At 40.8% G+C, this 24,153-nt stretch overlaps 1 protein-coding gene across 1 annotated transcript in view; it reads left to right on the top strand.

The window, feature by feature from the left end:
- The window catches only part of LOC129814933 (guanine nucleotide-binding protein G(i) subunit alpha-2), a 140,302-nt gene that overhangs the window by 78,043 nt on the left and 38,106 nt on the right, over window positions 1–24,153 (top strand). The window contains exon 2 of the mRNA XM_055868094.1: window positions 21,376–21,418. Within this exon, the coding sequence (XP_055724069.1) occupies window positions 21,376–21,418 (43 nt within the window). The remainder of the gene's footprint in view (window positions 1–21,375; window positions 21,419–24,153) is intronic.

Below are 24,153 nucleotides of genomic sequence, written 5' to 3' on the forward strand. Positions count from 1 at the left end.
CCAACATAAAAACTTTGCACCCTGCAGGTAGACAATATCCTGATCAAAATAAATATCCTATAAATCACATTGGATACCCATGGCCTGTCTGCAAGGAACTTGAAACATTGTATCAGCTATCAACTTGGTCCAGCTAGAAGATGGTGCTAGCAAACTTACAACATTATATAAAATATATTGAGCCCTCAGTTTCCCGCGCCATTAAGCTCCTGACAGACACAGCTGTAGACTATTTGCGCAAGGGATAAGAAGTAATTAGGTAGGCCTATTTTATAACGTTTACACTGGATCAGAGCATGACATTTTTTCCCCCCTTTCATGCTAAGCGGTTAGCGAAAGGGAGAGAGCTGGAAATAATTTTTAAATAGGCTACATTGAGGAACTATTGTCATTCTCAATGGATGTAAAAACAAGACTGCTTACTTGATGTTTGAGGTGAAGAAAAAATTACTTTGAGAATCTCTACAGTGGTGGGCACATTCATAGGCCTATATTTGCTCGCAGGCCAAGTAGCCTAGGCCTATGTAATCAGGTGCGTTTCTTTTCTGAAGATTGACAGGAGAGCTCCAAACCAAAGACAATGAATAAATTGACAACTCGTAAATGGAATGAAATTAACAAAAACCTGTTTCTCACAAGTGTAGCCTAGGCTGTGTGCTCTGCAAACAACGTGTCCACTCCAACAATGCGAATGTTAAGACTGTCATACAAATATATTGAATGCATTAATAGAAATTACTGTCACTTAACAAACATTGTAGATTAGAAATTATGGGAATGAACTGGTCTACTACTGGTGTGCCATCTCCGCAGTCTCTGCAATGGATTAGTTCACTCAGACAGGCGTGAATCAGACAGGTGTCTTGTGTGCCATTAAAAAGGATATATATTTGTGACTGATCGCCCAACAGCCTATCGACCAAATAAATGGCCAGTCGACTAAATGGGGTCAGCCCTAGTTGTGATGCTCCGATTGCTTTTAACCAGAGGAAAGACAGGGCTCCTAGTGTACAATGAGAGGACAGTTCAAGTTTTCTGGGACACAGACGTTGTACAAGTCTTTTTTGAAGATGAGGGGAGAGGTGGGTGAAGGTGCCGAGAGTGATGTGATTGTCCTGTCTGCTCTGAGACTGAAAATGTGAAATTCAGAGCAGAAGTGAAGTAAACTGTGTTAAGAAGATACATTCAACAGTAGGAAACTGTTCATGTATATGAGAGAGCCCATACGGAAAAAATTACATTTAAAATATGTTTTTAGAAACAAAATGTAGGATATACAGTATGTGACATTTTTTTTATTGGCAAAATAATTGTATTTCCAACATATATTAAGGAATGTATTTCAAATATATATCACATTATAGGTTAAATGCATCGGAAAATGTATTTAATGTATTTCAAAATTAATTCTGAAATACATTAAAGAATGTATTTAATAATATATTTTCACATGTAGTAAAAAAATCCAAACTTCCTGTCCCTATCATTTAAAAGTATTTTGTAAGAAAAATATATTTTTGTTAAAATATATGGCAAATATAAACATTTGCCAAATCATATTGTAACAGTTAAACTTTAGTAGGCTCTTTGGTATCACGTGCATGTATCATGCTCATTAAGACTGCAGAACTGGCAGTGTACAAGCGTAACCTTTAGTCTTCTTCTACTGTTTTGGTATCATGGCGTTCACACATTTGTTTGTGCATCACGCTACCTACTATGTGTGTAGTCGATCACTGTACATTTTGTGATACAAAAATAAAAAGGGGGAAAGGAAGAAATTGCACCACCGACTAACCCTACACCTAGTATATAACACTACTAATATTAAGTTATACACACATGCACACACTACCGTTCAAAAGTTTTAGAACACCTACTCATTCAAGGGTTTTTCTTTATTTGTATTATTTTCTACTTTGCAGAATACTAGTGAAGACATCAAAAATATGAAATAACACATATGGAATTATGTAGTAACCAAAAAAGTGTAAAACAAATAAAAATGTGTTTTATATTTGAGATTCTTCAAATAGGCACCTGTTGCCTTAATGACAGCTTTGCACACTCTTATCATTATCTTAACCAGCTTCACCTGGAATGCTTTTCCAACAGTCTTGAAGGAGTTCCCACATATGCTGATTACTTGTTGGCTGCTTTTCATTCACTTTGCAGTTCGACTCATCCTAAACCATCTCAATTTGGTTGAGGTCGGGGGATTGTGGAGGCCAGGTCATCTGATGCAGCACTCCCATCACTCTCCTTCTTGGTAAAATAGCCCTTACACAGCCTGGAGGTGTGTTGCGTCATTGTCCTGTTGTATACCCCCCTACCTTGTCACAACACAACTGATTGTCTCAAATGCATTATGAAGGAAAGAAATTCCACAAATGAACTTTTAAGAAGGCACAGCTGTTAATTGAAATGCATTCCAGGTGACTACCCCATGAAGCTGGTTGAGAGAATGCCAAGAGTGTACACACCTGTCATCAAGGCAAAGGGTGGCTACTTTGAATAATGTGAAATATAAAATATATTTTGATTTGTTTAACACTTTTTTGGCTACTACATGATTCCATATGTGTTATTTCATAGTTCTGATGTCTTCAATATTATTCTAAAATAGTAAAAATAAAGAAAAACCCTTGAATGAGTAGGTGTTCTAAAACTTTTGACCGGTAGAGTATTCGTACAGTACCAGTGTTTAAATCAATAAAATAAATCGGAAAAAATACATTGTTGTCATTATTTAATTAAGCTGAAGAGAGGTTTTTACTATTGTAAATGTTTTAACCTCTAGATTAGGAAAACATGTCTTTTACAAAGTTGAACATGTGCTAATTATGACAGAATGTTCCATTTCTTTTTAATTCACCATGTTTAGGCTTGTTGGGCCCAAATATGATCTCTATTGATCAATACGTAAAGAGTAATTTAAGAAGCCGAATTAGGAACCACTTTGGCCAACCTGTAGACTAGATGTCATAGCTATACATTTATGGAATATTGTCAGGCGTTACATGCATTTGAGCAAAGATGCAAAATGTATCTAGATGTATTTGAAATACATTTTAGAGGGGAGAATATCATAAAATGGAGAGAGTAAGGAAAAATGGTGGGGAAAAGCCTCAATTTGGAGGGGAAAAGCCTCAATGGTCTTGCCAAACAACCGTTTGTAACGATATAGAATTTGGTGCCCAGCTCTATGACTCCGTCCAAGCAGAGATAAGTCAGTTCAGTAGTAATAGCAGTTTGACCACACACCAGTCCCTTTTCAGGCCTGGCCAGAATGCAAGAGCCACTAATGAGATTTCAGACTCACAAATTATGTTGTGCCTACAGCTGGTCCAGGCCCTCACTAAGTCATCCAATATGTCCAATCTTCTGGGACGCACCTTTTGAGGCTGTGAGGCAACTGCTTTAAAAGAGCGAACTGCGTCATCTTAGTTTTTGCAGGCCTTTGATGAAGTTGGATGTGGAGTTTTGTTGTTGCAGACTGCACAGTGCAAGCTGTCTCTTTGCTTCAACCCAGGGGCCCTGGAGGGCCAGCATCTCTCTCTCTCTCTCTCTCTCTCTCTCTCTCTCTCTCTCTCTCTCTGAGCCAGCTCCTGAAACACAACCCAAACCAAGACACACTGCTGACTCTGACCTGAATGTATCACCCCCCCCCCCCCCTCCTTCTACTATCTACACAGGAGCAGCTGCATTTGTGTTGGACAGGAGTCAGCAGGGAGACAGTCTTCATAACATCTTTGATATTGATACTGTGTGTTGGAAGAAATCAGGTTGTATCCATTGTTTAGGTTTTAGGGAGTCATTGCTCTGCAGTAATGGAAAAACATTTGGATGACCTGAAGTAGCACTTTTGGTTTTCATGTCTATATTTATTGCTCTCTGCCTTGATAAGAGAAGTTGTTTTTGTTTCCGCCAAGTTCCATTACTGGTGGGCAGAACGAGCAGAATCGTTAAAAAGGGCTGCAGTGCACCCCTTGCTCTCATTCGAAAAGGATAAATGTAGCCCGGCGAAAGTAAACCCAGCACAGGACACAACTAATTTTTAGGTTGTTTATTCGGGCAAAGCTTTAAAGTAAAAATAATAAGATAATATGAATCGCAGCAAAGTGAAACCCACTAAGGTAAATGACAATAGTGAAGTAAGGTCTGCGTGAAATGAATAACTAATCACAATAAACTTAGTAGACGTCAGAGTAAAGTACATAAACAACTATGGTCAAGTACACTATGTACAAAGTGAATTGCATAAACGGCAGTGGCTCTGTTTTCTATGGAAAAACAAGAAAACCTAAAACCACAGTTCCAAATATAAATCTAACATTTCCAATGTCTAAGTACAAAATGTACAAATGACAATAAACCAAATTAAAATACATGTATTTTGTATATTAAAATACAAAAATACACTTGCAAGTAGCCGGCCAAACAGCAACAACATTCTCAGTAACAGTTACAAAAAGGTTTTACCTGCAATTATTTTGTACTTTGAAAATACAAATTACAATATTTTGAAAATACAATATACATTGGACTGTATTTCAGCCCAGTGTAATTCAAATGTCAAAATACTCAGAAGTAATTAAAATACTTATTTCAAATAAATGTCATAGAAATACTGACTATCTCTGGTCCACTTGATACCCTAACCCCACATTGAACAGCAGTTTGACCATAGATAATGATAGAGAACTCGAGTGACCAAAAGCTACTTTCAGCATGGGCAGCATCTTTAAGGACTTTCACCATTTTGAAGAAGTCAACTGGGTGGGACTTCCTATGGGTTAAATGGATCCACCATTTCCTGGATGCTGGAATTCTAATAGTTCGCCTAATTTCAGTTTGTGACAAAACAAGAAAGTATAGTGTAAAGAATCATTGTACAATCTAAACCGCTGTGAAATATATTTTCCATAACCAAAAATATTGTATTTTCAGCTAGTTGAAGCTGGTGTACAAAACTGAAAGTAAAAGATGCAAAGACAAAACCTATGAACGGGAAGCATACAAATAATGCACATATAACAGATCTACCACTTCTTAGACATGCTTTTATTGACAATGACAGATCTATAACTCACATTTAAATGTGAATTTGGTCGGGCCATCCAAAAAGTTACATAATTCCATGAAGGTTATCTGGGGGGGATCAGCCAATGAATTATACTCTTGAGCAAACATTCCATAACTGCAGGTGGCAGTAAATCGCCAACCTTGGCCTTTTACCTGTTCACTCAATAAACTTCATTTGGCAGAATGCACCCTTTCAGTTTTTTTTACCAACTCATAGAAGTAGTAGAAGAAGAAAATGGACAACTTCAAAGTGGAGATGGCCTCAATGTAGCCCAATACTAGACCTCTGATTAATTATTTAATTCATTAATAAGACAAGGTTTAAGGGCATTTCATAGTGACAGCGTTGGAGATGACTCATGGTCCAATGACTGTACCTGCTAGCAGCGTGTGTCCTGCGTCCGAAGCTACATCCATAATTGGTAGACGGTTCTGATTAGAGAATCGCTGTTTGCATCGCCAAGCAGTGAACAAGAAACTATTCAAATAAGCTTTTAGATGTTACCCCCCCCTAAATGTAATATGGATACCAATGTTTTGTTTTCGCTTGGCTGGAAATGTGTTTGAGCTGATCACTTTTGTCAAGTCGATGACCATTGTTGGTCATCGATGGTTGCATTATGGTGGGAAAAATTGTCAGACTTGCGCCTAGATGTCAACTGCCTTAACATTATAAAAATCGTGATCCAAGGTCATGAAGTTGACTGCTGTCGCCTGCAAGTTTCTGTAGTTGCTGATTACCAACAGCATCCTGCAGCCATCACATGGGAGGATCTATTGTCAACCAATCATTAGGGTGTTTTTGTTTGACCCATGCGAACATGACCAAAGACATGACTGAAACAGGAACCAACTTGGCCACAATTCATGTATATTTACTGTTCTCTTAAAGGGACAGTGCCATCTAGTGGGTAAAAAAAAATATAGCTATGTGCTTTTACTTATTTATTTTACTTTAATAATGTTTATTTTTAAAAATCTCACATTTTACAAACCTAATAGATTAATTCATATAAATACTAATATGTTGATATATGTTGATACCCTAACAGCCTGCATTTGCTCGTGTGACTGTGCAGTGCTTTCCAATAACACTTGCAAATAGGGATTTGGATTTCAATCTATGTATGGGTAGCTCAGTATTTATTCATAACGGGTCATCAAACATGTCTCATAGTGCATCCAGAGAAGGAGACAAACACCAGCTTCTCCTTTACAAAGGCTCCCCCTTCAGTATCTAAATTGGATGGCTCATATTGGTATGGAAAGCTAGCTTCACAGAACCCGGCTGTCTAGAAGAAATCTCCCTCCATTGTTTGATTGTATTCTCTCTCTCTCTTTCTCTCTCACTCTCTGTTTTCATCTGATAAGGCATACACTTCCCGTTCAAAAGTTTGGGGTCATGTAGAAATGTCCTTGTTTTTGAAAGATTTGTCCATTTAAAATAACATCAAATTGATTAGAAATACAGTGTAGACATTGTTAATGTTGTAAATGACAATAGTAGCTGGAAACTGAGCCTGTAATCGAACCCACAAATGCTGATGCTCCAGATACTCAACTAAAGAAGGCCAGTTTTAATGCTTCTTTAATCAGAACAACAGTTTTCGTCTGTGCTAACATAATTGCAAAAGGGTTTTCTAATGATCAATTAGCCTTTTAAAATGATAAACTTGGATTAGCTAACACAGCGTGTCACTGGAACACAGGAGTGATGGTTGCTGATAATGGGCCTCTGTACGCCTATGTAGATATTCCATTTTTTTTATTTTTAAATCTGCCGTTTCCAGCTACAATAGTCATTTACAACAATGTCAACACTGTATTTCTGATCAATTTGATGTTTTTTTAATGGACAAAAAAACAAGGACATTTCTAAGTGACCCCAAACTTATGAACGGTAGTGTATATGTTTGATACGGTGCCTCTGGGGCCAGTACTGGGGATTTAAAGAGGAGAAATAAAACCAGATTGGCATCATTGTATTGTTGCAGTCTTATTACATTTACAGTATGACTGAGGTCATAGGGCATCAGATTTTTGTCTAACGTCAAGTCCATCAGAGAATTTCTTAAAAATCATACAATGTGATTTTCTGGATTTTTGTTTTAGATTCTGTCTCTCACAGTTGAAGTGTACCTATGATAAAAATTACAGACCTCTACATGCTTTGTAAGTAGGAAAACCTACAAAATCGGCAGTGTATCAAATACTTGTTCTCCCCACTGTATGTAAGTTATAGGTCTGTCATTCTCAAAGAAAGCAAGTCTAAGAAGCAGTAGATCTGTTCTTGGTGCACTATTTCTATGCTTCCCGTTCTAAAGTTCTGTTTTTGAGTCTTTTATTATTATTATTTTTTTAAACTCCTGATAATAAACAATTTTTGGTTATGGAAAGCATATTTCACAGAAATGTAGATGGTACAATGATTCTCTATACAATGACTGCTTGTTTTGTCACATAAACTGAAACTAGGCAAACTATTAGAATTTTAGCAACAGGGAAATGTTATGTGTCCTCCTCTGCTCAAATCCATAGCGGGTGTGAGTCATCTGACCATAAGTGTATTTGGGCATCACACACTCAAGGAGACAAGAGGTGAGTTATATCATAATGAATTCAACAGCTCCTTATTGGACAGTGGACACGCTTATGCTATTACCGAGGCCTCTTTCTAATAGCCCATTTTAGGTGTCTCACACAAACCATCTCTTGTCTTTCTGCCTCTCCTTCCTTCTCTCACAAATCTCTCTCCTTCTTTCTAAATCTCCCTACACCCTCCCCCCTTTCCAGACACACACACACACACACACACACACACACACACACACACACACACACACACACACACACACACACACACACACACACACACACACACACACACACACTTCCCCTCATTTCCAGTGTTGTAAGTACTTGTGAGGTAACTGCATTAACTGGTTAATTTAGCGGTGCATCAGGTGAAAGAGAGAGGTCCTCTGGAGGCTGCAACCAGTTTTTGGGAAGTTACTTTGTAAGGGTGTTTAACTGGCGGCAGAGAAGTCAGACGCAGGAGAGAAATAACTGTGTTTCCAACGGCGCAGTTTATTTACAAAAAACCCACCGGAAAACATAATAATAAAAATCAATGGGTAACAGAACCCAACGCACACCAGTACATACGTACACAAACACTTACAATAAACAATCACCGACAAGGACATGAGGGGGAACAGATGGTTAAATACACAACATGTAATTGATGGGATTGGAACCAGGTGTGAAGGAAGACAAGACAAAACCAATGGAAAATGAAAAATGTATCAGCGATGGCTAGAAGGTCGGTGACGTCGAACACCGGCCGAACAAGGAGAGGGACCGACTTCGGCGGAAGTTGTGACATACTTTGTAATCATAGTTTGCCAAACTACCAATTACTTCACACTTAAAGAAAAAAAGCAAAGCACAGATGATTAATTAAATTGACCAGATACTCTAGTGGCTGCTCTATCAATGGAAATAAATGTAGGAAGGAGTAGTAGGGAGGAGGAAAGATCAGGTGGGACCCTTCTAGCCAATGAGAGGGCAGATATACGTGTGAACAACAGGCACAACAGTTTCCGCTAGTTACAGTACCACAACCACATAGTAAAAATGTGCTTAATTTAAGGTTAGGTTTAAGCATAAAGTTAGCAGTGTGATTAAGATTAGGGTTAGGTTAAAGATTTAGGTTAAAGACATTTTAATAAGAGAAATTGTAGAAATAGGCAGGATTAATGACTTTGTGGCTGTGGTAACTAGGGAAGACAGACAACTGATATAGTGTACTACATTTCATGGTTTCATTACACAATCATGGTGTTTTGAGTCTTTCTATTTTTACACTATGGGTCCCTAAATGGGGGACCATTTGGGGGGTGTCCCCAAAATGCAGACCATTATCTAAGAGCATCTCTCTCCCCCGCAGTGTGAGTGCTAACAGGCTTTGTCCTGAGTGTGTTAGGGTTGTCCAGACACATTGTTGTGCTGTGAGATGCTCATGTCTGCCTTCACAGGTAATGAAGCTGGCAGAAGAGTGAAGTGACAGGCTTCCCCTCTTATTCCTTTCATCTTTCTTTTCCACTTTCTTTTTCAACCTTCTTCCCCTTAACCCTCCCTTTTCTCTTATCTAATCACACACTCTACCTTAGCACGCCACCTCCATCCCACCATTCCAATATTTATCTCATGGACTGGATGTCCCCAAGTAGAGGTGGTGTTAGGTAGAGGCAATTCTGAGCTCATCTACAGAGGGTGTACTCTCTGTTCTGTCTTGGTGTAGTAGCCTCTTAAAGCTGACCAGAAATTTCTTCAAAGGGAATCTGCCTTGTCTGAATTAGACCAGTGCTCTCATGTTCTAACACACAGTCTTCCAGTGTGACTGGTACTGACACGGTGGCGCTACTGCAATTAAAGTTAAATTAAAGGGGGGGGGGGGGGGGGCGTGAATAACAGTGAAACTACTCTATCCATCATCATTATGACCACACGAGTCTCTCTCATGGCACGCCCCCGCCGACAGCCACAAGATGCATCACCACCACTTAATGATACCCCGTCATCAGCCATGGAGCCAGCATGACCGAGTGGGCCAGCTATGTCATTTATTTAAACAAATGGCTGACTGTCGCCTTTACTGGTGCAAGAAACAGTGGGGTCTTTGTGAAATACACTGGGAAAAAATGGTTCCTTGGAGAACTCTTGCCCGATCAAGAACCAGTGGGATTCTTGACGTGGCATCTACGATTCTTCAGAAGGCTAAAAGGTTCTTAAAATGTATGGAAGCCTGCAGATGTGTCCCTTTCATAGCACACAGCAAATTGGTCATTGTTAGCTTGTGGGGAGCTTTTCAGTGTAAAATGTATATGGTTGATTCAAAAGCTAAATGAACGCTGTAAATAGTTATATTAACACACAGTGGTGTAAAATAAAAATATTGTGTACTTTTCATATTAAAATATGTAATGTGCAAAAACAGTGAAGGAAACTGAGTTTGGATATTTGCCGTATCCAAACTTAACAGGAATAACATTTACTCTCACGGGGGGTCCAAAATGTTATATATGAAAGCCTCTGATTACCCAAACCATCCACATTTTTTCCACTTTCATGCTGACTCAGCAGCTGGAACTTTTATGATGTAAACTGTAAGTTATTTTCAAGAAGCGTGGCCTATTGGAGGCGTGTCTTTTTCACCTCCTGTAAATGTAATTCCTGTTCATTATGTTAAGTTTGTACACAGCATATTTTTTCCCATCAATATTTTATCCCTTTACATATTTAAATACAATAAAAAAAAGAAGTATTTTAACAAAGTGGTAACTATCCCAAAATTGGGATATGTATAGACACTTGAGCCATGCCCCCAGTAAGCTACGCCTCCAGTCTTCTTATCTGACCTGGTGGGGTCAACAACCCAACTAAATCACCCAACAGGCCGGGACAAGATATTTATGCTGCATTCAGTAAACTTATGGAAAGAAAACGTGTTTGACCAGATACAATGCTACTGTATTTCACAGTAACCAAATTGACAACAGACTTTCAGCACGCTTATAGGGAAGGGCACGCAAGAAGCACTAACACAAATAAATGACTGATGATTGGCTGAGAGAAATTGATGATAAAATTATTGTAGGGGCTGTCTTGTTAGATTTCAGTGCAGCTTTTGACATTATCAATCATTGTCTGCTGCTGGAAAAACGTATGTGTTATGGCTTTACACCCCCTGCTATAATGTGGATAAAGAGTTACTTGTCTAACAGAACACAGAGGGTGTTCTTCAATGGAAGCCTCTCAAATATAATCCAGGTAGAATCAGGAATTCCCCAGGGTAGCTGTTTAGGCCCCTTGCTTTTTTCAATTTTTACTAATGACATGCCACTGGCTTTGAGTAAAGCCAGAGTGTCTATGTATGCAGATGACTCAACACTATACATGTCAGCTACTACAGCGACTGGAATGACTGCAACACTTAACAAAGAGTTGCAGTTAGTTTCAGAGTGGGTGGCAAGGAATAAGTTAGCCCTAAATATTTCTATAACTAAAAGCATTTCATCTGGGACAAAACATTCACTAAACCCTAAACCTCAACTAAATCTTGTAATAAATAATGTGGAAATTGAGCAAGTTGAGATGACTAAACTGCTTGGAGTAACCCTAGATTGTAAACTGTCATGGTCAAAACCTATTGATACAATAGTAGATAAGATGGGGAGAAGAATCAGTCCATAATAAAGTGCTGATCTGCCTTCTTAACAACACTATCAACAAGGCAGGTCCTAGAGGCCCTTGTTTTGTTTCACCTTGACTACTGTTCAGTCGTGTGGTCAGGTGCCACAAAAAAGGACTTAGGAAAATTGCAATTGGCTCAGAACAGGGCAGCACAGCTGGCCCTTGGATTTACACAGAGAGCTAATATTAATAATATGCATGTCCATCTCTCCTGGCTCAAAGTGGAGGAGAGATCGACTTCATCACTACTTGTATTTATGAGAGGTATTGACATGTTGAATGTACCAAGCTGTCTGTATAAACTACTGGCACACCCATGCAGACCCCGCAAGGCATGCCGCAAGAGGTCTCTTCACAGTCCCTAAATCCAGAACAGACTATGGGAGACGCACAGTACTACATAGAGCCATGACTACATGGAACTCTATTCCACATCAAGTAACTGATGCAAGTAGTATAATTAGATATAAAAAACAGGTTAAAAAACACATTGGCACACACACACACACACACACACACACACACACACACACACACACACACACACACACACACACACACACACACACACACACACACACACACACACACACACACACACACACCCTCATGCCCCTGTGCAACTGGCTAATAAAGGATGAGGTAACCTCAGCCAGAGGGACATATTCAATTAGCATCCTTCCTCCACTCCATCATCCAGCCATGTATCGGCTCCATCCCACCATCCTGGGGTGTTACCATTGAGATGACCATAGTTACAACTTCAAACATACAGTATCAAACAAAACACTCATCTAATATATCTGAAGAGTTTTGCTCCGTTTAGTGATGATACACTGAATGGTTGTAGTAGCCTATAAATTACATTTCAATCAGCAGTTGCTTCTTTTCTCCTGGGAATAGCCACTCAACTCTTCAATCCTAATTGGATATAGAACTTTTTGTACATATGTCTTGTCTATGCTAATAAATTTGGTTTCCTTCATTTGGTTTGGCTCATGGCTGACAGAGACTGCTCCAGATACACTTGTTTTGGGGTTTGGACTTGTCTAATTGTCTAGAACTCAGGAACACTTTTGTGAATGAAGACAGAACACTACAAAGTAAACGTAGTAAACCATGTAATTGTTTACACCTGTGTACGGTTAATAATAATTCTTACATTGTTACGATGGATTTTTCTGCTCTCAGTTACTGCATGTGATTCCCTTAATGAGCTGAATGGCAGCCGGTAGTGTGTGTAATATGACACAGCCTTCAATACACTCCTTCTCTCACCTGTGTTCAATTTAAGCACCCTGTTATTGGCTCATACATCTTTGATGATAACCTACTAAGTTTTGAATTGATTTATCTTGTGTGCACAATAGCAAGGACAACCTCTTGTCCTCTTGGTGATTGAGCTTTGTTTCTGAGCTAAGGTGAACTGCACACCTGAATGAATAACTGGATTGTTATTCTGTGGTGACCCTCAGGGATCAATTACGGGATCGCTATGGTGTGCCATTAGGATGTATTATGAGAGTAAACCTGGCCATCAGAGAGGAACTGTTACTCTCATGCTGGTGTTAGTTATCCACACTGCAACTGTGCACACTTGTTGGTCAATTTTGTCTTGAGTTGCCCAAAGTCAATGCTTGTTTTCCATGGGCCAGGTATTCCTCTCTGTGTCATGTTGTGTTTCTCTTCATGCTATCCATACAGTCCAAATGCATTGATCTGTTCTATAGTCTTATCAATACCATGATTTTGTGTGTATATTTTTTGCTGGCTCATCTCATTTATGTTGGTAGCGTTTTAGAGCAATCATGAGGCTGAGCAAGTGGAATCCGGCTTGCTGGTCACAGAGATAAGCAGAACCTAATATAATCATCCCTGTTTCCCGTAGGGAGTTTACTGTATACTGTCACGTAGCGCAAGGCCAATCACCAATATCTCCCTCACATCTGCTCTGCGTTCCAGTAACACAGCTCATTAGCCCAAGCTAATTCATGATCAGAGAAAGAGTAACTTGTTCATTTTGTTTACACTCTGTGTTCAGCCAGTTCTCCCCTTGGCCTTGAAATATTAACTTGAATTCTAGGCAGGAAGGTGACCTCCGTGGAATGTGGACAAAGATTCTCGTCTCAGACGTCGCCCCCTCATTTTTCCTATCAAATTATATTTTGTACTCAGGTCACCTACAGTGTTATACTTGAGTCATCGTTCCACTTTGCATTTCTCACAGCGGAGCCAACCAAAAGCAACGGGGTGAGGGTTGACAGACTACTCAGACTCCACAGTAGACTTTATTCTTGCAAAGGTAGAGAGGGGAAGGAGAGATGAGAACAGTCTGACGTTGAGAAGCTGATATAGCTCTGTGGATGAGAATGTTGTGGATATCATCGCCAATCAGTTGTGTTCTGACAAGGTAGGGGTTGGTATACAGAAGATAATCCTATTTGGTAAAAGACCAAGTCCATATTATGGCAAGAACAGCTCAAGTAAACAAAGAGAAATGACAGTCGATCACTACTTTAAGACCTGAAGGTCAGTCAATGCAGAACATTTCAAGAACATTTACAAGTGCAGTCACAAAAACCATCAAGCGCTATGATGAAATTGGCTCACATGAGGACCGCCACAGGCAAGGAAGACCCAGAGTTACCTCTGCTGCAGAGGATAAGTTCATTAGAGTTACCAGCCTCAAATTGCAGCCCAAATAAATGCTTCACAGAGTTCAAGTAACAGACACATCTCAACATCAGCTGTTCAGAGGCGACTACGTGAATCACGTGAATCATGGTCAAATTTCTGCCAAAAAAACACCACTACAGTACAGCAATAGAGACTTGCTTGAGCCAAGAAACACGAGCAATGGACATTAGACTGGTCGAAATCTGTCCTTTGATGAGTCCAAATTTGAGATTTTTGGTTACAACCACCGTGTCTTTGTGAGACGCAGAGTAGGTGGACGGATGGTCTCCGCATGTGTGGTTCCCACTGTGAATCATGGAGGAGGAGGTGTGATGGTGTGGAGGTGCTTTGCTGGTGACACTGTCTATGATTTATTTAGAATTGAAGGCACACTTAACCAGCATGGCTACCACAGTATTCTGCAGCGATACGCCATCCCATCTGGTTTGCGCTTAGTGGGACTATCATTTGTTTTTCAACAGGACAATGACCCAACACACCTCCAGGCTGTGTACGGGCTATTTGACCAAGAAGGATGATGGAGTGCTGCATCAGCTGACCTGGCCTCCACAATCACCCGACCTAAACCCAATTGAGATGGTTTGGGATGAGATGGACTGCAGAGTGAAAGAAAAGCAGCCAACAAGTGCTCAGCATATGTGGGAACTCCTTCAAAACTGTTGGGGAAAGCATTCCAGGTGAATCTGGTTGAGAGAATGCCAAGAGTGTGCAAAGCTGTCATCAAGGCAAATTCTTCTGTGAAGAATCTCAAATCTCAAATAGATTTAGATTTGTTTAACACTTTTTGGGTTACTACATGATTCCATATGTGTTATTTCACAATGTATAAAATAGTAAAAAATAAAGAAAAACCTTTGATTGAGTAGGTGTGTCCAAACTTTTGACTGGTACAGTATATCCATTTTCTGTCAGCTGATACATTTTGACACATAATTCATTTTGCACTAAATATGGACCCAATTCAGTAAAACTTTTAAGTTTACCACATTTAAGTCATGGAAACAACATGCCTTATAATTTATAAAGGGAAAGGAGGTAGTAAATTATTCACCAGATGTCACGACTTCCGCCGAAGTTGGTGCCTCTCCTTGTTCGGGCGGTGTTCGGCGGTTGTCGTCACCGGCTTTCTAGCTTCCACTGATCCATGTTTCTGTTTTCCATTTGTTTTGTCTTGATTGTACACACCTGGTTCCCATTACGTTATTATTATTTCCCTATTTAACCCTCTGGTTCTCATTATGTTTTGTGCGTGATTGTTCCTGGTTTTGTGTTAGTCTTTTGTGTTAGAGTTTGTTATCCCTGCGTGGATTTATTGGCTGTTTAATTTTCTGAGTAAAGTATGTTATTTTACTCAGTTCTGTGTCCTGCGCCTGACTCCGTCCTCACTTCTGCACAACTGACACTTGACACCAGATCGTTCTATTGTTTTTACTCAATGGAGAATAAAAGAGATTTTGCCCTGTGGCTCACTAGAAATTCCTGTCATCAAGTAGAAAATCCATCATTGGTTTTTTGTTTTGTTTTTATCTTTCTCAAAACAGACTCCAAGAGTTGTCCTTTGATTGCTGCTCTCTCTGTGTTTTTATCTGAGAAAGGTAGCATTTTCTAGCTTCACCGCAACGTCCTCATGTTTGACCTACTGTACTCTGTCAGCAGATGGTCTGTCCCTTCAGATAAATAAACCATTCTCCATGTCAATCCCTCCACCCCCTGCCCAAATACCCATACAGACTCAGTGTATGCTACGTTAACACCAACCCACTCAGCAGGATTAGGGCCAAGACTCTCCAGTCTGAGAGAACCCTTGGCAGTGAGAGTCAAGAGATGTGAGTGCATCTTTAGGGTTGAGAGCTTGTTCAAATGAAAGATGAACAGTAGGCCACCTGGCTTTGTTAATGTTTTCTGTCTCTTGCTACTCGGTATTCTAATTGTGAGGGCTGGCCACGTTTATCAAATGATCAAATGATCAGATCTGCTGTGCAAGAACAGGGAGATCGTTCAAGATTGACGTCGAAATAGGACGTCTATCCATGTCCTGAGGAAGTCTGGGAAATACCTTCAAAGGGGCAACATATGTTCCATAACACATATGGCATCATGTAGTAACCAGGGGCAACAAACTATTACCATCAAGTAGACTTGGGTTTCCCTCTAGCGTTGTGGATGGGTGTAATCCCATGACTCTGGATCAGAAGGTTGCGTGTTCGATCCCAGTCGTGGACGCTGTTTTTAGTCTATCCCATACCTTAACCCTTAACTTAAAACCACTTGGAATGAGTGCCTAAATGGATTGTTTTGAACCTATCCCAAACCTTAATCCTTACTTTAACCATTCGGAATGCAGGCCTAAACTTAAAAAAGAGGGATGGAGTTAGACACCAAGGCATTCCTGAATGGACTAGGCCTCAGGGATGGGAAAGAGGTCATCCACATGGATGGATGAGCAGAACGTCTCTGTGCTGGGCTCGCCTTTAAAGCCACGACTCTCAACCAACTGAGTCCTACCCACATTTCAGCTTGCATTAGATGCTGCCCTCCCTCTGTGTCTGTCAGCAAACACACACAAACAGAACGGAACGGAACGGACTGATGGAGGAGGAATTAGCTTTTCATTAGTGATTGAGGACATGCACTCTCTTACTCTCCCTTCACCCCCCCCCCCCCTCTCTGTCACTACCACCTTCTCTGGAAGGTGTGTTTATGTGCGCGAGTGCAGTGCGAGTGCCTGCGTGATGAGGTGTGAGTGGTGGTGACAGGCAAGGCCAGGGCTAGAATAGTGCTGTTGGCCCCTCTGGGCTGTCATGGCAGGGCTGGATGCACCGTGACAGGGCCAGGCCAGGTGGAGCACAGGAACACAACAGTGGCATAGCTAGCGCTGGCAGCATAGGAGCTGGGAAAGAGCCCGGACCTGGGACCTGCACTCCAAACAGGAGCACAACAGTGAGAATGAGCTGAATCACTACAGCACTAACAGTTCATATAGCTTAATATAACTTGCGTCAGAGTAAATAAATCCCATAGCAGTGAGATTTACGAGGTTTGAGGCCTCGAGGACATTGTCTTGCCTCGTCACAAAAGCTCTGAGATCATTTCTCCCCAGAGCACACAGCAAAATCAATGGTGTACATTTAACTTGGGAAGTGTCAAATGTACAGTGCCTTCAGAAAGTATTCACACCCCTGGTCTTTTTCCACATTATGTTGTATTACAGAGATCTCCTGTCACTGGCCTACACACAATACCCCATAATGTCAAAGTGGAATTATGTTTTCAAAACGTTTACAAATTCATTTAAAATGAAAACCTGAAATGTCTTGAGTCAATAAGTATTCAACCTCTTTGTTATGGCAAGCTTAAATGAGTTCATGGACTCACTTTGTGTGCAATAATAGTGTACCCCACTGTCACGATCGTTAGAATGATTGGACCAAGGCGCAGCGTGCACAGAGTTCCACATGTTTTAATCAATGAAACTCACCAAAATAAATACAGAAAACAAACGAACCGTGACGTAATTGCAGTGAAAACAGGCACTACACAAAAACAAGATCCCACAAACAACAGGTGGGAACAGGCTGCCTAAATATGATCCCCAATCAGAGACAACGATAGACAGCTGCCTCTGATTGGGAACCATACCAGGCCAACAAAAGAAATATAAAACATAGATTGCCCACCCTAGTCACACCCTGACCTAACCAAATAGAGAATTCAAAGGATCTCTAAGGTCAGGGCGTGACACCCACACATACACGCTTAGTAAAAAAGTGCTAAGTAAACCATACAAGGTTCTTCGGTTTGTTCCCCTAGGGGAATCCTTTGCAGAGGGTTCTAACTAGAACTCTTTGTAGGGTTCTTCAAATAACCCCTTGTATGTGGTTCTACCTAGAACCCTCTATGAAGGGTTATACCAATAACCTTTTTATAATTTAAAGGTTCTTCCGAGAACCATCTATGAACCATCTGAAAACCCATTTAACTTTGGAGGGTTCTTCCTGGAATTTTTATTCACCAACAACCTACACTCAGAGTGACTTCCACAGTTACTAACATTTATAAGAAGACTAACACAACCTTTTAAACTGGAACAACCATTTCTGTAACGGGTGCAATAAATCTGATCGGATTAGTTTAGAAAAATGATATTTATCTTTGTGTAGCACAAGTTTAACCAATGTACATGCAAAAACACATATATATTTAAAAACAATCCTGCAAAATCTAGTTGCCAGTAGAGCATGCTGGGAAATATAATAATGATGGGGGTGGTTTTGATGGGACTGTTTTACTCTCCACAGTGTAAAACAATAACTCTGGTTATTAACACCAACACTGGAGGTTGTTATGTCATTCTGCCCCTGTGCAAGCCAGTTATCCCACTGTTCCCCGGGTGCCGATGACATGGATGTCGATTGAGGCAGCCCCCGCACCTCTCTGATTCAGAGGGGTTGGATTAAATGCGGCAGACACATTTCAGTTGAATGTATTCAGTTGTACAACTGACTAGGTATCACCCTTTCCCTTTATTTTACACTACTGAGTGTTGATTTCACTCTTTTCAGAGTGAATTTAAGTCGTGAATCAACACTAGAAATGTTACACACAGAAATCAAAACTGGCCAATTTGCTTTGCAGGAATCACTTCGGGGTTTAATTATTATCTCCTCTCCTGGGCTTTAGCAGAGTCTTTACAATACTTCCTACAGAGAAACAATGAGTAAAGATCTATTGCTATCCAGTGTGTTAATTGCCCATGAAATGGAATGCACTCCACAATTTTTTATTTAACCTTTATTTAAGCAGGAAGTCATGCTGAGAACACGGTCTCTGCCGCAGATGAGCCCTGCATGAACACATCAACAAAAAAACTATCCACTATACATATCTATACACATCAATTACACAATACATGAAAAGAAAACACAAAAAAACACGAAAAGCGAAACACAGTCATATGAAACAAACACATTCTTCAGTAAAAAGGCTCTCTGACATCTGCCTTAATTGTCATAAAGGCACCAACGCCACCAACGCCAACTAAGGACTAGCCACAGACGGATCCTTTATTAAAGTGAAAAATAAACCTCTGAGTGAATATAAACTCAGCAAAAAAAGAAACGTCCTCTCACTGTCAACTGCGTTTATTTTCAGCAAACTTCACATGTCTAAATATTTGTATGAACATAACAAGATTCAACAACTGAGACATAAACTGAACAAGTTCCACAGACATGTGACTAACAGAAATGGAATAATGTGTCCCTGAACTAAGGGGGGCGGGGTCAAAATCAAAAGTAACAGTCAGTATCGGGTGTGGCCACCAGCTGCATTAAGTACTGCAGTGCATCTCCTCATGGACTGCACCAGATTTGCCAGTTCTTGCTGTGAGATGTTACCCCCCTCTTCCATCATGGCACCTGCAAGTTCCCAGACATTTCTAGCGGGAACAGCCCTCACCCTCCAATCCAACAGATCCCAGACGTGCTCAATGGGATTGAGATCCGGGCTCTTCGCTGGCCATGGCAGAACACTGACATTCCTGTCTTGCAGGAAATCATGCACATAACGAACAGTATGGCTGGTGGCATTGTCATGCTGGAGGGTCATGTCAGGATGAGCCTGCAGGAAGGGTACCACATGAGGGAGGAGGATGTCTTCCCTGTAGCTCACAGCATTGAGATTGCCTGCAATGACAACAAGCTCAGTCCAATGATGCTGTGACACACCGCCCCAGACCATGACGGACCTTCCACCTCCAAATCGATCCCGCTCCAGAGTACAGGCCTCAGTGTAACGTTCATTCCTTCGACCATAAACATGAATCCGACCATCACCGCTGGTGAGACAAAACCAGAACAGAGCACTTTTTGCAAGTCCTGTCTGGAGCAGCGACAGTGGGTTTGTGCCCATAGACAACGTTGTTGCTGGTGATGTCTGGTAAAGACCTGCCTTACAACAGGCCTACAAGCCCTCAGTCCAGCCTCTCTCAGCCTACTGCGGACAGTCTGAGCACTGATGAAGGGATTGTGTGTTCCTGGTGTAACTCGGGCAGTTGTTGTTGCCATCCTGTACCTGTCCCACCTGTGTAATGTTCGGATGTACCGATCCTGTGCAGGTGTTGTTACACGTAGTCTGCCACGGCGAGGACGATCAGCTGTCCGTCCTGTCTCCCTGTAGCGCTGTCTTAGGAGTCTCACAGTATGGACATTGCGATTTATTGCCCTGGACACATCTGCAGTCCTTATGCCTCCTTGCAGCATGTCTAAGGCATGTTCATGCAGATGAGCAGGGACCCTGGGCATCTTTCTTTTGGTGTTTTTCAGAGTCAGTAGAAAGGCCTCTCTAGTGTCCTAAGTTTTCATAACTGTGACCTTAATTGCCTACCGTCTGTAAGCTGTTAGTGTCTTAACGACCGTTCCACAAGTGCATGTTCATGAATTGATTATGGTTCAATGAACAAGAGTGGGAAACAGTGTTTAAACCCTTTACAATGAAGATCTGTGAAATTATTTGGATTTTACGAATTATCTTTGAAAGATAGGGTCCTGAAAAAGGGACATTTTTGTTGTTGTTGCTGAGTTTAGAATGCAATATCCCCCATAACTCTATATATCATGTCCTTTCACTAGACCCGCAATAACATCAGCTAAATATGTGCATTTGACCAATAAGGTTTGATTTAATAAACAACCCTGTGTACAGTGTAGCGAGAGAAAGGTGAGGTAGACTGTCTGAGGTTGTCAGAGGGTCACAAGAGTTTTTGCTAGAGGAATGGTCATGGCTAGAGTTCAGTTATGATTCAGCGGATGCAAGCCTAGGGCTGTTGCGGTGACCATATAACCGCCACACCGGCGATCACGAGTCATGAAGGCATTCAAATTCCACGTGACTGTTTAATAACAGTAATTAGGTTTCTCCCAACTCTGATGCTGTTGGTCATTAGTATCCATCTAAACTTGCTAACTGTCTGGTACTCAGCACTCTATTGTTCATCTAATCACTCTGACATGGATGTAATCGAGAATCGAATCAAACACTTCGTGAGAGCCCATGAGCTCATGTTTGCACAACATTTCTATAGGCTATGCAATTGGGCGAGAAAACAGAGTGATGGCCTCTACTAAAAAGAGGGGAATCCCACTAATGTTAATTAACGGTCAATTACCGTGAGACCGACAGTTATTTGCTTGACAATCACCGGCTGCCGAAATTCAGTGACCGCCACGGCCCTATGCAAGACCACACACACAAACGCACGCACACACACACAGTCTGCATAGAGATAATAGTGTGATGCAGATGCAACTCTAACCTGTGTGTTTCCTGTTCCTCCTACAGGTGCAGGGGAGTCGGGGAAGAGCACCATTGTCAAGCAGATGAAGTGAGTTACAGACATCTTTAATCAACAGTTTCTCTAACTGATAAGGACACATGATGACCTACTTAATATTAATAGATTATGCACTCTATCCTCCTTTGGTTTCATCCGTCCTAGTGAGCCAGTCGTCCTCACTCCTTGTGGGATTGATCTACAGTACTACTGATACATTGCTGATGCAGTCCTGGCAGAGAATCAGGCATGTTGAACATAGGCATATTACTTTGTTTTTAAGGTAGATACATGGAGGGCAAATCCTCTTGTCTCCCTGGCTGTGGTTGTTGGGCTGGCTTCCTCACATCTTCCTGCCCATAATTGTCTTTGGCTACTGAAAGCATGAGTCTCAGTGCACCAAATGTTCTAGCTAGAGGTCGACCGATTATGATTTTTCAACGCAGATACCGATTATTGGAGGACCCAAAAAAGCCTATACCGATTAAATCAGCCGATTTTTATATATATATTTGACAATATAATGACAGTTACAACAATACTGAATGAACAATGAACACTTATTTTAACTTAATTTAATCCATCAATAAAATCAATTTAGCCGCAAATAAATAATGAAAAATGTTCAATTTGGTTTAAATAATGCAAAAACAGTGTTGGAGAAGAAAGTAAAAGTGCAATATGTGTCATGTAAAAAAGCTAACGTTTAAGTTCCTTGATCAGAACATGAGAACATATGAAAGCTGGGGGTTCAACATTCCCAGTTAAGAAGTTTTAGGTTGTAGTTATTATATGAATTATGACGCGTCGACCATCTCTCTATACCATTTGTATTTCATATACCTTTGACTATTGGATGTTCTTATAGTCACTTTATTATTGCCAGCCTAATCTCGGGAGTTGATAGGCTTGAAGTCATAAACAGCGCTGTGCTTCAAGCATTGCTAAGAGCTGCTGGCAAACGCAGGAAAGTGCTGTTTGAATGAATGCTTACGAGTCTGCTGCTGCCTACCACCGCTCAGTCAGACTTCTCTATCAAGTATCATATCATAAACTTAATTATAACATAATAAGCACAGAAATACGAGCATTGGTTCATTAATATGGTCAAATCAGGAAACTATCATTTCGAAAACAAAACATTTATTATTTTAGTGAAATACGGAACCGTTTCGTATTTAATCAAACGGGTGGCAACCCTAAGTCTAAATATTGCTGTTACATTGCGCAACCTTCAATGTTATGTCATAATTTTGTAAAATTCTGGCAAATTAATTACGGTCTTTGTCAGGAAGAAATGGTCTTCACACAGTTCGCAACGAGCCAGGCGGCCCAAACTGCTGCATATAGCCTGACTCTGCTTGCACAGAACGCAAGAGAAGTGACACAATTTCCATAGTTAATATTGCCTGCTAACATTAATTTATTTTAACTAAATATGGAGGTTTAAAAATATATACTTCTGTGTATTGATTTTAAGAAAGGCGTTGATGTTTATGGTTAGGTACATTTGTGCAGCGATTGTGCTTTTTTCGCGAATGCGCTTTTGTTAAATCATCACCCGTTTGGCGAAGTTGAAGTAGGCTGTGATTCAATGATAAATTCCTAGGCACCGCATTGATTATATGCAACGAGGGCAAGCTTAGATAACCTCGTAATATCATCAGTTAACTAGTGATTATGTGAAGATTGATTGTTTTTTTATAAGATAAGTTTAATGCTAGCTTGCAACTAACCTTGGCTCCTTGTAGCCACAAGGTCCTTTTGACGCTGCACTCGCGTAACAGGTGCTCAGCCTGCCACGCAGTTTCCTCGTGTATTGCAATGTAATCGGCCATAATCGGCATCCAAAAAGGCCAATTACCGATTGTTTTCAAAACTTGAAATCGTCCCTAATTCCCTTGTCGATTAATCGGTCGACCTCTAGTTCTGTGGTTACTGTAATGACTGATCAAGCCGACACTCAATTACAGGGACACGTTCACCAATGACGGATACAAAACATGTGTATGTCTTTGCCTGACACACACACACACACACACACACACACACACACACACACACACACACACACACACACACACACACACACACACACACACACACACACACACACACACACACACACACACACACACACCCCCCCAAATGGTTTAATTATTCACATTCCTGTGTGCTAGCCAGGCAATGACTACATTTTTCATGAGTGTAGAGTAGAGTACAGACTGTAGCTCTAAGCCCAGGTTATTACTGTAACACGGCCACATAGGAAAAGCAGTACCTGGGAGACAGACACACACTCATAACACACAAGCCGTCTCAGCTCTTTAAGCATTTGCTCCGTCTCTTACCACAGAGATCATGTATCAACATAAAAGGAGGCCAGGGAGACCAGTAAAATGCTGTAAAAATGGTTGCTTTATACAATAATTCATAGGTAACTAACTGGGTTAAATCCCTGTACTTTTCCTATGAGGTGATATATTGCGTTGGGATTCATGTGCGGTTGTCCTGGTGCTCTGCACTGCCTCCTGCATTCTGATGAAGTCTGGACGCTAGCATCACACACACACACACACACACACACACACACACACACACACACACACACACACACACACACACACACACACACACACACACACACACACACACACACACACACACACACACACACACACACACACACACTTAACATGCAGAGCGTTCCCTTGTGCATGACAAGCTGAGAAGTGGATCAGATACCAACACACAGGGGAGACAATATGTATTACACACAGAGGAGG

This window comes from Salvelinus fontinalis, chromosome 18 (assembly GCF_029448725.1).
Source record: "Salvelinus fontinalis isolate EN_2023a chromosome 18, ASM2944872v1, whole genome shotgun sequence".
NCBI lineage: Eukaryota > Metazoa > Chordata > Actinopteri > Salmoniformes > Salmonidae > Salvelinus > Salvelinus fontinalis.